This window comes from Phacochoerus africanus, chromosome X (assembly GCF_016906955.1).
Source record: "Phacochoerus africanus isolate WHEZ1 chromosome X, ROS_Pafr_v1, whole genome shotgun sequence".
Taxonomy (NCBI): domain Eukaryota; kingdom Metazoa; phylum Chordata; class Mammalia; order Artiodactyla; family Suidae; genus Phacochoerus; species Phacochoerus africanus.
In genome coordinates, this window is record NC_062560.1 from 6,083,275 (window position 1) to 6,105,658 (window position 22,384).

Genomic DNA, 22,384 nt, shown 5'->3' on the forward strand with positions numbered 1-22,384 from the left:
ATCAGTTTCATAAGTTTTAAAACAAACGCTCAGCGACATTTATCTCCATAATCTCATTTGAGTCACTCGTGGCAAAATGTAACTTCAGCGACACGAGCACGTTTCCAGCTCATGGAAGATTGTTAGGGAAGGAACACTGGTGTCATAATATTTTTCCATTTCGAAATAAGACAATAGCCAGAAGAGAGCAAAAAATGACAAAATTACAGCATTTTCAGCCTTTTAACTTTGATCATTTGAAGGCAGAATTGCCTGTCAGGTACCTCTGTCGACATTGCCGTTGCTTGCCTGCCAAGTCTCATCCCGTAACAACCAGCTTACCAATGCATTTATGCATCTGATTTTCAGCAAGTAATTAAGCTGTACGTGAGGAAGAGGAAAATCTACAAGAAATGAGCTTCTTTGACAGTCTTGGATGCCTTGAGCACGGACTTTGAGAAAAACCGTTTTGCCTTGTCTCTGCAGCGTGGCTGTGGGGTTTTGCTTGATGCTGCTTTGCAGTTAAGCCGAGGAGAGGACAGCAAAGACAGGGCCTTTCTGTTCACTTGGAAACAGGGGTGACCCCTTGAAATGCTTTGCTCTTGCCAGTGAATCTTTATATTCTCAAGGGCAGTTTTTCCTCCACGAGCCTAGTCTTGCATCAGGTATGCACATCTGGAAAGCCAGAGGCAAATCAGAGTATCAGAAAGTCCAGCGGCCAGCCAGCCAGAATAAAGGAAATGTTTATAATATATGTCTCCAAGTTCTCTTCCCTTTCTGTGGGAGTTTCCAGGAAGTCTGTAGTTAGGACAGAAAGAGTCAGTTTTCTGCAGAAAGAGGTTTTTTGCAACCTCAGCCTGCAGATGCAAACATGACAGAATCAGGCAGGTAGAATGGGACGAGGTCGTTGGAGCTGGACCGATGCATGTCTGGTGATCCAAATTTTGGCTGTGAGATTTAGTTGGAAATTCCATTGTATAGAATATTGATTTCCAGTCTCTAAATTAATTAATCTCATAAATCATTAAGCTCTGGGGTCCACAAGCCCTGTGACCCCCCTGACACTTTTTCCAAAGCCCGAAGCTTAATTTCACGTTCTTGGACCAGCAATGGATCGTATTTTACCTTGAATTTACACCTCCAATGAAAAGGAATAGTTTTTTAACACTTTTTTTTTTGGTCTTTTTGCCATTTCTTAGGCCACTCCTGCAGCACAAGGAGGTTCCCAGGCTAGGGGTCAAATTAGAGCTGTAGCTGCCGGCCTACACCACAGCCACAGCAACTCCAGATCTGAGCCGTGTCTACAGCCTACACCACAGCTCACGGCAACATCAGATCCTTAACCCACTGAGCAAGACCAGGGATCGAACCCGCAACCTCATGCTTCCTAGTCAGATTTGTTAACCACTGTGTCACGACGGGAATTCTTAACACTCTTTCATAAATCATTTCCATAATGAAGTTAGCACCATAAATTATCCAAGAATCCAGTTGCCCAATTAATTCCAACAGGATTAATACAATTGTGCAACAACCATCACACCAATAAGAATGAACATCTATTGACTAACAGCAAAAATGTAAAAGCTTTGGGGCTTTTCTCTTCATGTCTTTAATATCTCACATGGATTACTTAGCTGACTGCCCTCAACTGTTCTAGGAGGTTATTTTTTTTTTTTATCATCTCCAGTTTGCCGGCAAGAAGGTGATATGTCAGGGAGGTGAAGTGACTTGTGTTAGCTTGTCCAGTCACTGCTAGGCTACTCTGGTTCTCAGTAGCTTGAAAAATAATGATGGTGTGTTCCCTTCCTTGAGATAATAGATAGATTGTCTGTAAGACCAGACTCTCTGGACCAGCAATCTGTTAATGGTTTTCGTCCAGCCTCTATATCCTAGGATTCCAGTCATTGCTCTGTTCTGGGGGTGCCTCCTATACTGTAAAATAGCCTGTGTTCAAAATGAAACAGCGGGAGTTCCCACTATGGCGCAGTGGGTTACGAATCTGACTGCAGAGGCACAGGTTCAATCCCGAGCAAAGTGAGTTAGAGGATCCAGGGTTGCTGTATGCAGCTGCGGCTCGGATTCAATCCCTGGCCCACAAGTGTACATATGCCACAGGTGCAGCCTTAAAAAAAATCAAAGCGAAAGAAAGAAATAGCACATGCAAGGAACAGTAGGATGTAGATGGGTATTGCATGGGTTGATTTGGATAATACTTTCTCTACCTTCAACCCCTCCCAATGAGCACATTTAACTTGCTAGGTAAATATTTCTAGGCATCGCAAGAAAAGATATATTAGAATTCAGGAGATGGGGTGAAAGCAGCGTTCAAATAACATTCCACCGAGAACCCATATATATTTGGAAGATGAGGTCAGAATTAGAAGCAAGGAATACATTTGAATACCTGTTGTGCTAGGGTCATGACCCAGTTAGGGCTCATCAGAGAGTCAAATGCAATGATCCCCCTCTGTTGATGGATTGGACCTGCTCAAGTGAGTCGGCTTACCCACGCGGAGGAGATGAAGTCATGTTTTTAGAGTAGTCAGCAGAGTCCCTGGCATGCCAGAAGTGCTCAATAAACGCTAGCTATTATTATTCTTACATTATTATTACTATTCCTGTATCAATCTCCCTTTCACGGATGGGTAAAGCATCTTGGCTTAAGATGTGCAAATGACCCAATTCCATTGAGTAGAGAGATCATGGTTGAGACAAAAGTCAGTGACGGAAGAGGAGACATGATTTGGACCATCTAGTGGGTTTGTGTATTATTATTACTATTTCCCCTTAGACTTGAGGTGTCCCCTTGGGACTTCACACTCTGCAGAAGCGCTCTTCTGCCCATCGCTCTCGTGTTCAGCATCGTGGGGGGAAAGAGCCGACCTGCTTCTCAGAGCTTGAGCTCTGCCTGTAGACGTCGACATGGACACAGCACCCCAGAGGTAGAGACCTGGCAGGGGAGTTGCAGGCGGGCAAACTGGAGGTCACATGGCTTTGGAGCCAAATATGTGAGAGGAGCTTGGGGACATGTTCGTCACCGTGTCCAGGTCTTCCCTGGAGCGGCAAGGGTGCCTTGACTCTGATTCATGTACAGTGTGTCTGACAAGGGAGCATAATTTTCCATTTGTCAAAAATGATTTTAATTTCTTCCGTTATCATTGATTGACGGTGTTCTGTCCATTTTCTACTGTACAGCAACGTGGCCCAGTCACACATACATGTATGCGTTCTTTTTCTCGCATGATCCTCCATCATGCTCCCTCACAAGTGACTAGTGCTAAACAGCAGGATCTCATTTTGCTTGTCCATTCCAAAGGCAATAGTTGGCATCTATTCACCTCAACCCCAGTCCATCCCCATGCCTTCCCCTCCCCCTTGGCAACCACAAGTCTGTTGTCCAAGTCCATGAGTTTTTTTTCTGTGGAAAGATTCATTTGTGCCCTATATTAGATTCCAGATATAAGTGATATCCTATGGTATCTGTCTTTCTCTTTCTGACTTACTTCATATGAGAGTCTCTAGCTCCACTCATGTTGCTGCACATGGCATTATTTTGTTCTTTTTTATGGCTGAGTAGTCATCCATTGTGTATATATACCACATCTTCCTAATCCAATCATCTCTCGATGGACGTTTGGGTTGTTTCCATGTCTTGGCTATTGTGAATAGAGCTGCAATGAACATGCAGGTGCATGTGTTTTTTTCAAGGAAAGTTCTATCTGGATATATGCCCAAGAGTGGGATTTCTCGGTCATATCGTAGCTGTGTATTTAGTTTTCTGAGGTGCCTCCATACTGTTTTCCATAGTGATTGTGCCAGTTTACATTCCCACCAACTGTGCAGGAGGGTTCCCTTTTCTCCACACCCCCTCCAGCATTTGTTATTTGTGGACTTATTCATGAGGGCCATTCTGACTGGTGTGAGGTGGTACCTCATAGTAGTTTTGATGTGCATTGCTCTAATAACCAGTGAGGTTTAATTTTCAACTTTGTATCTTCAGCTTTATACAAATCCTATAAAAAAAAAAATCTAGTCCTAAAATTAAAAAATCGGTATGGAAGTTCCCTGTGGCCTGGGTTAGATCCCTGGCCTGGGGACTTCCACGTGCTTCCTGCAGGACCAGATACAAATGAGTGATCGGTGGTATGGAGCAGCATCATGAGGAAGAGCATTCTGAAGGGCTTAGTTTCCTTGATCAGTTGTTATCCTTTGCCTCTGGACAGTCTCTGCTCACAGCCCAACTCAGATGAATTTCCAGCTCATCCCTCCCACTGCTGGACAAGTTCTGGCCGGTCAGGTTCCAGAGCTTTGCTTTGGCTTCCATCAGAGACACGACTCCACAGGCACACAGGCAGCATCATTCTGCATCACAGAGCCTGGGTGCCTTCCCTCTGGCAAGTTCAAGTGGCAGCCTTTCCAGAGAGCAGACAAGCTGCAAGCTTTCTTTTCTGCAGGACAGTGAAGTCCAGCGAATACCGTGGCAGACCTAGATCAAGAGCAAGGAGACCTCTGTTCACGCCTCGTGCTGCCTTTTCAAAAAATTACCTGCTGACCTGACTGCCTACTGCTCAGATCAGCCAGCCCGTGGTGATGCTTTCGACCCTGGGGAAGTGCCAACCACAGACACTGACCACAGAGCCTTCTTCCGACTCACAGGCACGAAGTCTGTGGTGTGGTCCCAGACACGTGTGTGCAGTGCCACTGGATAGACACAGGGACAGTGCTGTGTGTCCACAGGAGAGCCCTGGTGTGGTCAGCGAGAATGAGCATGAACTGGAGTTATGCACATGATTTCCAGCCAATGCCACATCCTGGAAAAGAAGAGACACAAGTCACTGTTAATGCGAGAAGAGGGTGGAGCAGACGCGGGAGAGCATCCCCAATGCTGAGAGCAGATGCCGCTGTGGGAGTAAAATCACACATTACAGCTGTGGTCCTGATGGAGGACCTCATACAACACAAAGAAGGACACGGGTCCTGGAAACAGCCTGAGCTTAGGAGCGAATGCCAGGAGGATGTGAAGCCAAGGCAGGAAAGGGTCAACCCTAGACAGGCAGCATCCCCATCTTGCAGTTTCATGTTTCTTAGTTCTCTAGGGATCCTCATGATATGTTTATTCTGGTCCTTGACCTTGTATGAAAGTTAGGTGTAAAGTCACCTGCACCTCTGCTCACATCTCATTCCTGGCGTGGTTCTGGAAACTGGAAAAGGCCAACCATCTTTTGTTATAGGTCAACATAGATGAAACATGTAGTCGCCGGGAAACATCTAAAAGCATGGTCCTCAGATAGGCATCATTTAGGAGCTTTTTATAGATTCAGGTTCTCAGACATGACTCCAGATTTACTAAATCGGAATTTTCATTTTTGGTTGGGGAGGGTAGATACATTAGGAGTTTCGGATTAATATATACACTAACACGTACATATACATTAAAATAGGTTAAACCATGGAGTTCCTGTCCTGGCTCAGTGGAAATGGATCTGACTAGGATCCATGAGAACACAGCTTCGATCCCTGGCATCCATCAGTAGGTTAAGGATCCTGTGTAGCCGTGAGCTGTGGTGTAGTTCACAGACACGGCTTGGATCCAGCGTGGCTGTGGCTGTGGCATAGGCCAGTGGCCACAGCTCCAGTTGGACCCCTAGCCTGGGAACCTCCATATGCTGTGGGTGTGGCCCTAAAAAGACAAATTAAAAAAAATAAGATAAACAGCAAAGTCCTACTGTAGAGCAGAGGGAAGAATATTCAGTCTCTTGTAATAAATGCAATGGCAAAGAATCAGAAAGAGAATATGTGTGTGTGTATATATACATACGTGAATATATATAACTGAATCCTTTCTGTACACCTGAAACTAACACAGCGTTGTAAATTAACTATAGTTCAACTTAAAAAAAAAAAAGAATACGGATTCCCATCGTGGCTCAGTGGTTAACGAATCCGACTAGGAACCATGAGGTTGCGGGTTCGATCCCTGGCCTTGCTCAGTGTGTTAAGGATCCGGCGTAGTCGTGAGGTGTAGGTCGCAGATGTGGCTCGGATCCCACGTTGCTGTGGCTGTGGTGTAGGCTGACGGCTATAGCTCTGATTCCATCCCTAGCCTGGGGACCTCCATATGCCACAGGTGCGGCCCCAGAACAGGCAAAAAGACCAAAAAAAAAAAAAAGACGCAACAAAGGTTGATCAAATCATTTTAAAAAAAGAAGAATCTTCATTTTATGTTTGTTCCTAAGGTGACGATTAAGCTTGTCAAAATTTGAAGGACTCTGATTCATAGCATGAAGAGATGGAGACCTATAGTCCACATACAAGACCTCAGTGATTTTTTTCAGTCACACAAAAGAATGAAAATATGCCTCTACTGATGCATACAGTCACCTAATCATTTCCTCCTGACCAGTCTTACCTAGTTTTCTGTAGCTCTCTGGAAAAATGATTAGGGATATCTTCTAAACATCTTTGGAGTGAAGTTTTTCGTGGGTTTGCTTAGGAGATGACAAAGTGAGTGAAACGGTGATCTATGGGTGTTCCCATCATGGCTCAGCAGTTAACGAACCCTACTAGTATGCCTGAGGATGTGGGTTTGGCCCCTGGCCTGTCTCAGTGGGTTAAGGATCTGGTGTTGCTGTGAGCTGTGGTGTAGGCTGGCAGCTGCAGTCCGATTCAACCCCTAGCCTGGGAACTTCCATATGCCATGGGTGTGGCCATAAAAAAGAAAAGATATAACAAACACCCCTGACACCTCTTTCCCCAAAATCCAGCATATCATTTCTGTGTCTTGACCAGCTTATGGAATGCAGGTAAATAATCCAATCTTGGGACTTTTATTGTTGGTCATATACTATTTTTTTCCCATTGTGTATAAACTTCTGAACTTGGTTTTATGCTGTAGGTAACTCATAATCTTCATATAAACCATGTGTGGTATCCCTTGAGCTCCATGTAATGGAGAAGATCAGGACTGGCATTTTGGAAATCTGGATCCTTCATTTGGGGAAGAAGTATAAAGTCAAGTTTACTTGTGTTCAGGAACATGGCTTCCAACCAGAGACCTAAATCTTTGTGGATATTGAAGGATATTTCCTAATGTGTGGCATGTGGTTTGTGTTTCTAATCCCACATAAGCTAACAAAGGATTGCTTTCTGGGGCCAATGACAGCAGAATTTCTCTATCTCACTCAGTACCTCAAACAGGAGAACATGCCCCATGGAGAGTGGTCACCACAATAAGACCCTCCCATTTATCTTTAAATCCTAGCTTCCAAGGGAGTATTAGAGCTCCACTGTTCAGCTGTTGATTGCAAGAAGGACTGACTGAGACAGTTTTAGGGAAATTTCTTAGGGTTTCCTGGATTCCCTGGAATTACACTGAGCAGGTGGAAATTCTTCCTTAATTATTCATGGCAGGGGGCTGCTTCAAAAGACTTTTCCTTAAGGAGCTTGATGGTTCTGAAAGGGTAAATGGTGATGCATTTTGCTTCCACAGTGTGTCTGAGTTGACCTACCTGGTAAAAGAAAAGAGCCAAACTGCTGAAATAGTAAGGCTTACATTAGGCATGCTGCTATTTCTTAAAAGGTTTTTATTGAAGTATCATTGATTTATAATATTTCAGGTATACAGCATAGTGATTCAGTGTATATGTATTCTGATTGTTTTCCATTATAGATTATCATGAGATACTGAGTATGGTTCCCTGTGCTCTACAGTAGGCTCTCATTGGTTATCTTTTTTTTTTTTTTTGGATGCATCCATGCACGCAGAAGTTCCTGGGCCAGGGATTGAACCTGCGCCATGGCAGTGATAATGCCAAATCCTCAATGACTAGGGCACCTGGGAATTCCCTATCTATTGTATATGTAGTAATCTGTGTCTCTTAATCCCAAACACCTAATTTATCTCTTCCCCCTTTCCCCTTTGGTAACCATAAATTTGCTCTCTATGCCTCTGGGTCTGTTTCTGTTTTGTAAATAAGTTCATTTGTATCATTTCATTGTATTTCACATGTAAGTGATAGCAAATATTTGTCTTTGCCTGGCTTACTTCACTAGTATGAGACTCTCTAGTTGCATCCATGATGTTAAAAATGACATGATTTTGTTCTTTTTATGGCTGAGTAGTATTCTACTGTGTATAGGTACCACATCTTATTTATCCATTCCTGTGACAATGGACATTTAGGTAGCTTCCATATCTTAGCTATTGTGAATAGTGCTGCTATGAACATAGGGGTGCATGGATCTTTTCAAATTAGAATTTCCTCCAGATGCATACTCAGGAGTGGGATTGCCAGATTATATGGTAGTTCTATTTTTGGTTTTTTAAGGAACCTCCATACTCTTCTCCTTAGTGGCTGCACCAGCTTACATTCCTACAACAATGAAGCTGGGTTCTGTTTTCTCCACACCCTCTTCAGCGTTTGTTATTTGTAGACTTTTTTTTTTTTTTTAGGGCCTCTTCCATGGCATGTGGAAGTTCCCAGGCCAGGAGTCCAATCAGAGCTGAAGCCGCCAGCCTGTGCCACAGCCACAGCAATGCTGGATCTGAGCCACATCTGCAACCTACACCACAGCTCACAGCAACACCGGATCCTTAACCCATTGAGCCAGGCAAGGGATTGAACCCATGACCTTATGGATGCTAGTCGGGTTCGTTAACTGCTGAGCCATGACGGGAACTCCTGTTATTTATAGACTTTTTGATGACGGCCATTCTGCCTGCTGTGAGGTGGTACCTCATGCTAGTTTTGATTTTAGGCAGGCTAATTTTTCCACTCAGATTTCTTAACTCCATTGTAGGAGCTAGGCTGCATTGAGCTCTCTCAGTCCTGGGCTAAGGGTTTAGATGCAATTCTCTGTTACCTGTTCTGGCAACCCTCCCTTGTTATATGTGATCATCTATGTCTTAGAGGCAAAGAACCATACTGAGAAAAATGGGGACCCAGGACCCAAACCAGGTTGGCATCTAGCAGGAACCAGAAGCCACCACCCTCACCAAACAGTGGCCTGATGCTTGCTTGTGCTCCGAATCAATGGAAAAGCATGAATGCTGCAGAACCCAGGCTTCCTCGGCAAGCTCCAGTCACACCTTAAGGAGGAAGGGCCTGAATTTTCACATCTCCACATTTTTTTTTGCCTCTAGGATGATGGAACCCTGGTCAGCAAGTTCTCATTTTTTTTCCAATACACGCACTTTTGTCTCTGGTTAAATAACAAAGTGCTCTTGAAATGGCTTGTTTGCTGTATTTGTTTCATTCCGGGAACAATGTGAGATAGCTTTGGAAATAAAACATTTCATTTATAAGCTATCCTGCAGCCCACCACCGGTATTTCAAAACTATCATCTGATATAAATTGGTGTCATTATACCGTGAGAAGCTTCCCGAAAGATAATATTTGTGGACCTCTGACTTACGGTGTATGGGTCTGAAATCAAACATAACATGGCAGTGTTTGTTCCTGTGGGAGATTTCCGTTCAGAGTTTTTAGGAGAGAAATAGGTTAGACCTTTATAGGAACATCCTTATGAAAAATTTAATGGGCTCTGGGCTTTCCAAATGAGATTCTGCCGTAAGACCCAAATTGTATGAGATATAGGAGTGCTTCTTTCAGGTGAAAAAGGACTAAAAGGTGGAATTCCTGTCGTGGCTCAGTGGAAATGAATTTGACTAGTATCCGTGAGGATGCAGGTTCAATCCCTAGCCTCCATCAATGGGTTAAGGATCCGGCGTTGCCGTGAGCTGTGGTGTAGGTCACAGACGCGGCTTGGATCTGGTGTTGCTGTGGCTGTGGGGTGGGCTGGTGGCTACGGCTCTGATTTGACCCCTAGCCTGGGAACCTCCATATGCTGCAGGTGCAGCCCTAAAAAGACAAAAAAAAAAAAAGAGCTAAAAGGAAATCAGAAATCTGACACTTTCTCCTCCAATGTAGCCAAATGCTCCACCCTGTGGACCTGCTAGAGATTCTTGTATACATCCCAGCCCAGAAGTACGGGGCGCCTTTGATGAAAATGATCAAGTCACCGCCCTATGGGAATGGGAAAAATTGACAGGGGCAGAGAAGACGTCTCACTGTGGGCGTTTGAGATATTGGGATTTGGAGGGACTATCTAGGGAGGAGTTTGAAGGTAGAGAAAGGTGCAGTGTACATTGTAGTGAAAGGAATCTGTGTTTATGTGCAGCTGCAGGCTGATCTGGGGATGAAAATGGCCTGGAGTGGGGCGGGGCGGGGGGAGGGGCAGTGGCTGTGACTCAGGGATGTCATTAGCTTGAGCAGAGGCAACAGGAACCAGGGGGCCTTGGGAACAATTGCCATCCCTGGCCCTGTGGGCGCCCCAGTCTGCGGCTCTTGTACATTATGTGTTTCGTGAACAAGTGTTGGATGCTTGGGTGAGGAGGTATAGGAGCCGACCATGCCTTTGAAGGGCATTCTTTAAACATTAGTAGACTGCATGTATCTCTTTCAAGGAAAGTTTTGTCCAGATATATGCCCAAGAGTGGGATTGCTGGGTCATATGGTAGATCTATGTATAGTTTTGTAAGGTACCTCCATACTGATCTCCATAGTGGTTGTACCAGCTTACATCCCCCCCAACAGTGTAGGAGGGTTCCCTTTTCTCCGCACCCTCTCCAGCATTTGTTATTTGTAGACTTATTCATGATGGCCGTTCTGATGGCTGTGAGGTGGTACCTCATAGTAGTTTTGATTTGCATTTCTCTAATAATCAGGAATGCTGAATAGCACTGGGAACTATGTCTAGTCACTTGTGATGGAGCATGATCATGTGAGAAAAAAGAATGTATACATGTACATGTGACTGGGTCACCATGCTGTCCAGTAGAAAAGAAATAATGTATTGGGGAAAAAAAAAATTAGCAGAGTGTTTTTGGAGTTGCCATCATGGTTTAGCGGAAACAAATCTAACTGGGATCCCTGAGGAGGCAGGTTTGATCCCTGGCCTTGCTCAGTGGGTTAAGGATCCAGTGTTGCCATGAGCTGCAGTGTGGGTCACAGACACAGCTCAGGTCTGGCGTTGCTGCAGCTGTGGTGTAGGCTGGCAGCTGTAGCTCCAGTTGGACCCCTAGACCAGGAACTTCCACATGCTGTGGGTGTGGCCCTGAAAAGCACAATTAATTAATTAATTAATATTCGTATACAAGGCATTGTGCCCATACCTGAAGTTATCAGGGAAGCAACATAGATTACTTCTTTTTCTTTCTTTCTTTGTTTTTCTTTTTATGGCCGCACCCAGGGCATATGGAGGTTCCCAGCCTAGCGAGTTGAATCAGAGCTGCACCTTCAGGTCTACACCACAGCCACAGCACGCAGGATCCAAGCCATATCTGCAACCTACACTACAGCTCGTGGCAATGCCAGATCCTTTTTTTTCTTTTTCTTTTCTTTTTTTTTTTTTTTGCCTTTTCTAGGGCTGCTCCCATGGCCTATGGAGGTTCCCAGGCTAGGGTCTAATTGGAGCTGTAGCTGCCAGCCTGCCCCACAGCCACAGCAACACCAGATCCGAGCCACGTCTGTGACCTACACCACAGCTCATGGCAACGCCGGATGCTTAACCCACTGAGCGAGGCCAGGGCTCAAACCCACGTCCTCATGGATCCTAGTCGGGTTCATTGACCACTGAGACACAAAGGGAACTTCCTATATATTTATTTATTTTAGGTCCACAGGTGCTACATATGGAGGTTCCCGGTCTAGGGGTCACATTAGAGCTGCAGCCGCTGGCCTATGCCACAGCCATAGCAATCTGAGATGTTTGCTGCATCTGCGACCTACACCACAGCTCATGGCAACACCAGGTCCTGAGCAAGGTCAGGGATCGAACCTGCATCTTCATGGCTCCTAGTTGTCCTCATGTCTGCTGAGCCACAATGGGAACTCTAAGAAGCCACATATATTTAAAAAGGCATTTCTTCACAGCATTTTCCTCAAACTAAGATATCTATGAAAAGTGAATTGCATTTGAAATTGAGGGGCATGGTTGTGCGCCCTTTTACAAATCACCAGTTACCACACAAGAAAGTAAACCCCCCTCAATCCTCCTTTCCCTGCCTAATCTGTGTTATTTTCCTTAGAAATGGTTATATGTACCAAAAGGGGCATTTTTCATTCCAAGTATAAGTGGGGGTTATCTTGCCTTATTGCTTCTTCCTATGTCAGCTCATTATACTAATTACCATTTCCAAAGTGACAAGCCTTAAATTAGCACCAGAGTCAAATTACCACAAGCCAGAGGGCACAGGTGGTTTGCTTAGCTCAACTGCACGTCGCTGCAATGAACGTCTGCCCGCTGATGATTTATCCTTAGAGAAACATCGCTAAAGTGGCCCCATGCGTCTTGTTCCTCGATCCTGAGTGTGACATTTATGTATTTGGCATGGCTTCCAGGAAGGTTTATAATCTGTGTCAAAACACTAAGATTGAACGGCCCTCACCTGGGGCTTTTGTGATCAAATAGCAGAGACACGTTGGTTGACACGTGACTTGAGTCTTGCTTTGGCATCCAGAATCATCTGTGTCACCTCCATAAAGGGTTGACTGTGACCTTCTAGCCCTTTGCTGGACCAAGTCGGTGAGGGTCCACCCCTAAGGCGGAGGGCCTATCTCCTTGTGGACATGACTTCACTGTTGGAAAGGACGTAGCCATGCTGGGCTGTTATTTCTGTTGCAAAGGACAGCTGGTGTCCTTGGAGATGTCCCATTGTTGTGGTTATCCTGCACGATGAGATGGACCCCACCCAGAATGCGGGTCCCCTGTGACCAGTGATGCCACAGCCAAAGCACGAGGATGGGGAAAGGGTGGTACCTGATGTAAAGAGGCTTTCTGGGAGCAGCAGGGCAGCTCCTAAGCTGGACTGAAGATGGCTTGAGGAAGATGGCATGAGAATGGATGCAGTTTTCATGGAGAGAAGGTTTTGGGGCTTGGATGTGGGTGTCCCCCTGCAGGTAGGAGCTGGCTTAGTTTAAACCTCCCATGGGCAGTGGGAGAGGGAGCCCCTAGGCTTTCTTAAGAGCTCGTTGGCACAAGTGGATGAGGCAGAGTGTGAAGTCAGGCTTAAAAGCTCTTAGCAGTTAAACATCAAAAAAAGAGTCAGAGGAGTTCCCATTGTGGCTTAGCAAGTTAGGCACCCGACATAGTGTCCATGAGGATGTGGGTTTGATTCCCTAGGCTCACTTACTGGGTTAAGGATCCAATGTTGCTGCAAGTTGCAGCATCGGTTGAAGATGCAGCTCACATCTGGTGTTGCTGTGACTGTGGCGTAGGCCAGCAGTTGGGCTCTGATTCAGCCCATAGCCTGGGAACTTCCATGTGCTGAAGGTGCCACCATAAAAAGGAAAGAAAAAAAACAGGGGCGTTCCCTAGTGGCCTTGAAGTTAGTGATCCAGTGTTGTCGAGTCACTGCTGTGGCAGAGGTTCCATTCCTGGCCCAGGAACTTCCATGTGCCTCAGACGCTGAACACAAAACAAAACAAAACAGAAAAAACAGAATCAGACCCTTTACTCCCTCAAACTGTACCTGCACGCGTTGACTGACTAAATTAAACTAGCCTTCTTTGAATGTTTGTATCTCTGGGGAAATTATAAAGTCTGTGCCTCTAGTCTGAGCATCCTTTTCTTCTGATTTGAGGGCGGGTGATCGCTTCCTCATCAGAGTCTGTGTTTCAGCCCTTCCTTCGTCTTCAACTGGCTTCTATGGGGTTTGTTTTTTCCCCTCCCTTATGGACAATTGGGGGCATTAATGAAAGCAGAGAGAAAAGCACAGTCAACACCCACTCCATGCCCTTCATGCGCATTTAACCACTGATGACATCACACTCAATCTGATGTAATCCGTCTTCCATACCTAGTTCTCGTCTTCCTAGAGGAATTTGCAGAAGACAGCAGCTGATTGCCTTCATGTCTCTTTTTTTCTTCACTTTTCCATGACTCTCCTTGAGTTCATCCGCTTAACTGTGCTGAGTGTTTTGGAGTCAGGTATATGTCTTCCTTCCTGAGTCTTGCTCTTCCTTACTCTGTGACCTTGAGCAGGTCATGTCTCTCTTTGAAGCACTGCTGCTCTCACCTGTACAATGGAGCCAGTGCTGTTTATTCATTTGGTTCAGCAAGAGCTACACAGGTAGGATCAAGTCCTTGGCACATAGGGAGTGTTTAACACGTAGGAACCCTATTCCCATTGTTGATGTGGGCATCATTATTATGTTGAAGGTTTGTCATGGGGGGGGTTGTTAGTCCATAATGTGAAATTTAGAGAAGCAGGTACAGAAGAAACAGCAAAGTATGAGGAATATTGGCACTCAGACAGACCATTTTAGACTTGGGTATCCAGGGTGAGTATTAAAAAGGTCATCATAAAATATTGATAGAGATATTTATTTGTTCCTATAAGAGGACCGTTGATGGTTTTATTTTTTCCAGTCCGTGAGGAAGACACCCAATATTCTGTAATAACCTATATAGGAAAAGGCTCTGAAAGACACTGGATCTAGGTATGTGAACAACGGAGTGCCTCTGCGGTGCACCTGAAACTGACACCACATTGTTTTATTATTTTAATGATTTTTATTTTTTCCATTATAGTTGGTTTGCAGAGTTCTGTCAGTTTTCTACTGTACAGCAAAGGGACCCAGTCTCTCTCACACACATATACACATACATATATACATGTTCTTTTTGTCATATTATCCTCCATTGTGCTCCATCACAAGTGACTAGATACAGTTCCCTGTGCTGTACAGCAGGATCTCATTGCTTATCCACTCCAAATACGTTATATAACGTTGTAAATCTGCTATACTCCAACGCAATTTTTAAAAGGAATAAATAAGGAAAAACAGCGGACCTCTTTCTAGCTTCAGGACCAAGGCTAGCTCATGATTGCAACAAGTTGGCCTCTCTCTTCTAGCACCTTCCTCCAAGAGGCTCCTGATCTGTGAGCCTGATTCTTCTAGCATCCTTTATCAGGTCTCTTGACAGAATCACCCTGCTATGCCTAGAGCTTCACATGATGCTTGTAGGTGATGCTTCATTCAGACGGAATCTTCTGGCGGTCTCCGCCCGAGCCCCGATGCCACCGCATCCCCCGCTGGCATCGTGTGAGAGAGCTCAGCATACGAGACCATTTCCTCCTCCCCCTCAAAAACGGAGGGACAAGTCGATGAGGATAAATCACATACCTGTCTTGGTAAAGGTTGGATGGTTTGAACACGGAGTTTCTTCTCCCTTTCAGGGCAGATCCTGGACATTCTAGATGAGTTGAAGCTGGCTAATAACACCCTCATCTATTTCTCTTCGGACCAAGGAGCCCATGTGGAGGAGGTGACTGTCAAAGGGGAAGTTCACGGAGGCAGTAACGGAATCTATAAAGGTGAGAAATCTGTCCAGGTGGGGAATGCCCATGGTATCAGCCCCTTTCCCCATCCGCTTAGTGCCCTCCTCCTGCATCGTGGCACTGTGATGCTGTTCTTTGGTCACATGGAAGCATACACGACTCTTTTGGGTCATGGGCATGGAAAATGCAGATGGCCAACATGGCTGTTTCTGGTACGGTCCCTATAGAACTCTTGAAAGCACCCATTCTGCAGTTCCTGCTGTGACTCAGCAGGTTAAGCACCTGACATCGTCTCTGTGAGGATGCAGGTTTGATCCCTGGCCTTGCTCCGTGGGTTAAGGATCCAGTGGTGCCACAAGCGATGGCATTGGTTGCAGATGCAGCTTGGATCTGGTGCGGCCCTGGCTGTGGCATAGGCTGGCAGCTGCAGCTCCAAGTCAACCCCTAGCCTGGGAACTTGCATATGCCACAGGTGTGGCCCTAAAAAATAAAAATTAAAAAAATCACAAGTCTATATCGAGACACTAGAATGAAGTGGTTTTACCCCAAATGTAAATGCAGCCTTGTATTGTGTAGTTGCTTAAAACAAGACTCCTTACACCCCTCCCTGCCCCCCAACCCATGTATTAGTATTTATCCACTGCTGTAACAAATTAACACAAACTCCCCCATGTATTAGTATTCATCCACTGCTGTAACAAATTAACACAAACTTGCAGACTTAAAGCAACAGAAATGCATCCACTTGTAGTTCTAGAGGTCAGAGTTTTGCAATGGGCCTCAGTGGTCTGAAATGAAGGTGATCACAGCCCTGCATCTTTCAGAGGGTCAGTCTCAGGGAGAATCCATTTCTTTGCCTTCTCCAGCTTCTGGAGGCTATCCCTGTGCCATGGCTCATAGCCCTTTCTTGCATCTTTTCATCCATCCATGCAGTGTCTTCCAACCTTTGTCTCTCTCTCTCTGACCTCTGCTTCCATGATTCTATCTCTTTCTCTTACTCTGATTCTCTGGCATGCAATGGTAAGGACCCTTGTGATGATAACTGGTCTCATCCAGATAACATGGAGTGAGTTTCCCATCGCTAGACCCTTAACTTCTTCCGGTCCACAGAGGCCCTTTCGCAGGGACAGGTAATGTATTCACGTGTGTCTGGGCATGGGAAGATGGGCATCTTTGGGAGGTTGTTACTCTGCCTCCCTCACCCCGCTCTGTGTATGCTTCATTCCTGACACAGCATTAGGTCAACCACCACCACGATGGCCCAGACTAGGCACTGGGGATATTAGATAAGACCCAGCTACTAACTCCACGTTGCTTGCACTGCATACACTCTGTGAACACAAGACATACATATCTAATGATAATGCAACGTGGCCCATCATGAAGACTTAGATGAGGTACCTCAAAGAGTCTATGAGGGCTGAGGGTTAGAATGCCACCTGGACATGCAGTGGGTGTGGGTTGGAGGTACCGGGGGAGGATGGGAAGAAGGGATCTTGCAAAGAGGTGAACTACACTGTCTCAGACTGTGGGTACTGCCTCTAAAAAGCAGGAAGATGCCTAAGACACAGGAAAGCACATGGCCATCGAACTTTGCTACCTTAAAGCGATAAAGTGCTTTCTCACCCTTTTAGGATTCTCTCATGTGGATGTTTCACAGATCCCCTGGGTCTCAGGAAATGAGGGTTTCTCTGTAAAAACATGAAGGGATAATCTGTGGAAAGCTTTCATCTATTAGTTTACAAAATACCGATGGAGCTGTGTATGTGGCACTGGGTTGGAGGCAAAAACAAAGGCAAAATAGGGGTGCCTGCTCTGCTCTGAAGGAGCTCATGTTGAGCAGGTTGGGTAGGTGGGTGGATGGGTGGTTGATTGGGGGCAAGTTTGGTTGGGTAGCTGGTTGAGTGGTTCTTTGGGTAGTTGATGGAGTGGATGGTTGGGTGGTTGAGTAGGTGAGTGGTTGACTTGTGGGAAATTGGGTGGTTATTTGAGGGGTGGGTGGGTAGGTGGTTGGTTGAGTGGTTGGTTGAGAGGATGGTTGAGTAGTTGGGTGGGTGACTTGGTGATTGGTTGGTTGGGTGATTGTATGATCATTGGGTGGGTGGGGTGGGTGAATGTTTGTGTCAGTAGTTGAGCAGTTGATTGGGTGGGTGGTTGGTTGGGTAGTTGGTTGAGTGGTTGGCTAGGTGGGTGTGTGGTTGAATAGTTGGGTGGGTGAGTGGCTGAGTGGTTGGTTGCTTGGATAGATGGGTAGTTGGGTGGGTGGTTATGTGGTTGGGTGGGTGATGATTGGGTGATTGGATGGTTGATTGGGGTTTGATTGAGTGGTTGGTTGGTTATGGAGTGATTGAGCGGTTGGTTGGGCAGGTAAGTGGGTGGGTGGTTCAGTAGGGTAGGGATGGCAGGAAGTCTAAAGAGACCCATGAAATTTAATAAGGGCATCAACATTTCTTGACACAAGATGCTAGGGGTGCATACAGCAAGGAGAGCCTCTACTCAGCCAGCAGGACCCAAGAAATGTTGCCAAAGGAGGCGAGGCTGGGAAGTTGTTAGATCATGCCTGCTCTCCTGTCCTTCTACCTCTCGATCTCCCAGCCTCTTACCCTCCCTCCTCAGGAGAGCTGAGGATGGATGAGAAGCAGATGGCTTTCTGTGCAAACTGCCAGGAGTGGGTAAATGCCATATCCCACAGAGCCTGAGCCAAAGAGACGGAGAAAGGGCAGTCTTTTATCCACCCCAGAGGCAGCATGTAGCCTGTGAGACCTTATACTTCTGTTCCATCCTGACGTGCCCATCTGAGTCCTTTTAAATTCACAGTGCCTGGGGGCAGGGACCTTTGCTTACACCTTGGTTACCTGGAATGCAGGACAGAAGGATTCCTGTTGGTTGCTGGTATGGATGGATACCTTCCAGGTGTTTATCCTGCTTCCTTCGCTTTCCATCGTTATGCACCAGTACAGGACACAGACCAGTCTTCAGCATGAGTAAAATGAACGAGCAGGGGTGTTGACTCAGAACGGGATTAACCCACTGTTTGTGCCAGCCAACCTCTATTGTCTTATTTTTTGAGTAGCGAGAATTGAAGACTCATATTCCTATACAGTTAAGACTAGGTGCTTCTGTCCTATTTCCCTGAGCTTCCAGCCTGTTGAGAGAAAGCCATTGACATTATGTCATAGACAGTAGCCTCTCTCAAGGTGGAGTCACAGACCGCATTTCGTGAGTTGGTGCCACTGTCCGTTCACTCTCCCTGATGAATGTCTGTTGGGTTCCAAGGTAGCTTGGTGGCCACTGCCGAGACGTGCACAAAAATTGCAGTGATAGAAGTGGTTTGCGAGTAGCATGTGGTTTAAGAAAGTTCCACACACGGTGATGGAGCCTCAGTTCAGGGACAGGTGATCAGATGACTGCCACCTGATGAATCTGAGGAAGCAGGATGAGCAAGAAGAGATGGCGGGGGCTTTGAGAGCTGACTCTTCAGAGACATAAGTGAATGGTGAGGCCAGGGCATAAAGAGAACGTCTAAGGCCTGAATGATGTCGGGGAGCCGAGGCTCTCATATGATCCGAAACACATGTCTGTAGGCTGCTTCTTGTTTTTCCTTTTTTAAGAAGCGTATTGGATGTGTTACAAATGCTTTGCTTGAGTGCTAGAAATACCATCCATGTGTGACACTGTATTAATATCTCAGCTGCTGCTCTATTGCAAAGCATTATCGCTTTGTCACATTGAGTTGAAATCAAGTTCACGGTAAAGCATTGTTACAGTGCGGTGTTATAGTACAGCTCAAAAAAAAAAAAAAAAAAGAAAAAGAAAAAGACACGGCTTCCTTCTAGCTGGGGGAATGACCAAAGACACCTCAATGTCAAGATACTTTGTTTTCTAAAGCTGTGAGTTATGCAAACACAAGGAATCACACCATTGAAGCTCATTGATCAAAAGAGCATCCTTTTCTGAACAGTAATGATGTCCACTCTTAATCAGAACTGCTCAAGAAGGTCTCTATGATTCGGGCTCATGAGTCCACTGAATTCCTCATTCAGATCTGTTCCCCTAATGGAATCTGTGGGCTGTCTTGATAGAACAGCTATGATTGACTCAGGCCAACAGGTGTTTCTTTGGAATCATAGGAATGTTAGATCCTGCTGTAATCTGTGTTTTAAAAAACAATTTAATATGATGGGGGTGAAGGAACAGTGACCCTTTCATTTGTTTCCTTATGTTCTTTTTAAGGAAATCTGTTTGCAGCATGATTATCCTGTTCAGATTTTGATATCAGTACATTTCACCTTTATGAAAAGGCTCCAGCAGGAGATAGAGACAGGGTCCGTTGTATGTTTTGAACATAACACTGGTCGCATCTTCGCAATCTTGGCAATGTCGGTCCTATAATACGTTTCTGAACCGTTGGCTTCTGAGAAGCTTCTAAAGTAAATTTCCTTCTACTGTCCACATGCTCTGAATGCTTGTGTCAATCAGTCTGAACACACTAGGTTACCAAGTCCTGATCCATCTGCTCATCTGAGAGTTAAGGAATCCTTGTCCTTGTTAGAGCTTCTACATAATTTGACAGTGTCCTCGTACCGAGTCATTGGGGTTTTCATTGAGAAGTAAGATAAATAGACAACAACCAAAAAAACCCATACCTGTTGCATTAATAAGCCTGTGAGCCTTACAGCTGTTGATATGAAAATCCTTTCACGGGGAGTTCCGTTGTGGCTCAGCAGTAACGAACCCAACTAGTATCCATGAAGATGTGATCCCTGGCCTCACTCAGTGGGTTAAGGATCCAGCATTGCCTTGAGCTGTGGCATAGGTCACAGACGTGGCTCGGATCCTGCGTTGCTGTGGCTGTGATGTAAGCCTGCAGCTGCAGCTCCAGTTCGAGCCCTGAGAACCTCTGTGTGCTGCAGGTGGGGCCCTAAAAAGACCATCCATCACAGCCTCTTCCTGGCCATCATCCCCTCAAATTCACCTCCCCAGTGGGTTTCTCCCTGTTCACACTGCTGCTTCTCTGTGGCCTCCAGTCCCTTCTCCTCCCAGGCCCCTGCATGTGCTTTGGGAAACATACACATACATTGCTGCACATACTCAGTTTCTGAGGCTGCAGACAAGGTCCTCCCAGCTCAGAGGGTTAAAGAAACCAGCAGGGATTCTTTCTCTCTGTTCTGGAGACCAGAAGTCTGAAATCAAGGGGTTATTAGGGCTTTGCTCCTTCTGGGGGTTCCAGGGGGGAGGGTCCTTGCTGATGTCCCCCTGCTGCTGGTGGTTGCTAGAACTACCTGGATTTGGGATGTAACATTCCCATCTCTGCCTCCATCTTCACGTGTCCTACCTTCCTTCCTTCCTTCCTTCCTTCCTTTCTTTCTTTGACTGTCTTCCTTCCTTCCTTTCTTTCTTTGTCTGTCTGTCTGTCTTCTTTCTTTCTTTCTTTCTTTTCTTTCTTTCTTTCTTTTTCTTTCTTTCTTTCTCTCTCTTTCTTCTTCTCTCTCTCTCTTTCTCTCTCTCTTTCTCTCTCTTTCTCTCTCTCTTTTCTTTCCTTCCTTCCTTCCTTTCTTTGCCTGTCTTTCTTTCTCTTTTCTTTTCTTTCTTTCTTTCTTCCTTTTTTTCTTTCTTTCTTCTCTCTCTCTCTTTCTCTTTCTTTCTTCTCCTTCCTTCCTTCCTTCCCTCCCTCCCTCCCTCCCTCCTTCCTTCCTTCCTCTGCACCTGCAGCATATGGAAGTTCCCAGCCTAGGGGTTCAATTGGAGCTGCAGCTGCCGGCCTACACCACAGCCATGGGAACACCTGATCCAAGCTGGATCTGTGACCTATACCACAGCTTATGGCAACACAGGATCCTTAATCCACTGAGCAAGGTCAAGGATTGAACCTGCATCGTCATGGATGCTCATTGGGTCCTTAACCCAGTGAGCCACAACGGGCACTCCCTGTTCCTTTCTTCGAATCCTGACATATTGCCGTGTGTCAAGAAGAGGATGTGAAGTCTGTCTTGGCTGTACACAGTCCTTCCGTCCCCTCCTTCCTGCTTCGTTTTCCTCCTCTCTGCCTCATTTTTCTCTCTGGTCCCCCAGCTCCTTAATCTTGTTGGCACTCTGGGGTGTGTCCATTGGCAGTGTTGGAAAGCGCATCCGCTGATCTTTGCATAGAGCCCATCCTTCCATCACACGGAGCTTCCATCAGCTCTCTCCGCACCATCGGCTCAAAAATTCTGGTCCCCCCTCCAAGCCCACCCCCCCTAATCCCAGGCATGCATCACCCCACCCCCGATTTTGTCCCCTGCACATCTGATGGGCTGCCTTTTTATTGATTTAACTGTCTCCCCTATAAGTGTCATGGGGACAGGAATCCACGCTGCATGATTCCATAGTCTATCCTTGTGTCCGAAATACCCCCGTCACAGGTGTTCAGTAACTAGCCGCTGAGGGAAGAATGAGCCCTCACTCCCCAGATTGCTCTTCCTTCTGCTTCCGAGACTCTACCTGAATTGGTTTTTTTTGTTTTGTTTTTTTTGTGGGTTTTTTTGTTTTGCTTTTTACAGCCTCACCTGCAACATATGGACGTTCCCAGGCTAGGGGTCGAATCAGAGTGGCAACTGCAGACCTACACCACAGCCACAGCAGTGTGGGATCTGAGCCACATCTGCCACCTACACTGCAGCTCACGGCAACACCGGCTCCCAAACCCACTGAATGAGGCCAGGGATTGTCATGGATACTAGTTGGATTCTTTTCCTCTGCCACAACAGGAACGCCCTCTCCCCAAATATTTTTTCCTTTCCCTAAAAGACTTTCCCTTAGCGGAGACCAGAATAGCATCCCTAAGATGTTCTTAGAGTAGAGTGTAGAGGTTTCAGTCTCTTTCTTATAGTAGAAAATTTCCCAGAGTCTCCTGGCTCAGGCTTCACGTTCACTCCTCTCTGAGTCAAGGCCATCCAGTGGGAGGCTCCCTCCGCAACATCTCCCTTTCACCCTGCCTCACAGCAGGTGGTAAGTGTCAGTGGGATGGATAAGGTAAGTCTACAGATGGTGTCTTCAGAAGCATTTGTTAACAAGAGGTG

General features: G+C 45.9%; 1 protein-coding gene across 1 annotated transcript in view; it reads left to right on the top strand.

Moving 5' to 3' along the window:
* Positions 1 to 22,384, top strand: part of STS (steroid sulfatase) — a 207,983-nt gene that overhangs the window by 146,620 nt on the left and 38,979 nt on the right. Inside the window, exon 8 of the mRNA XM_047765646.1 lies at positions 15,225 to 15,362. Within this exon, the coding sequence (XP_047621602.1) occupies positions 15,225 to 15,362 (138 nt within the window). The remainder of the gene's footprint in view (positions 1 to 15,224; positions 15,363 to 22,384) is intronic.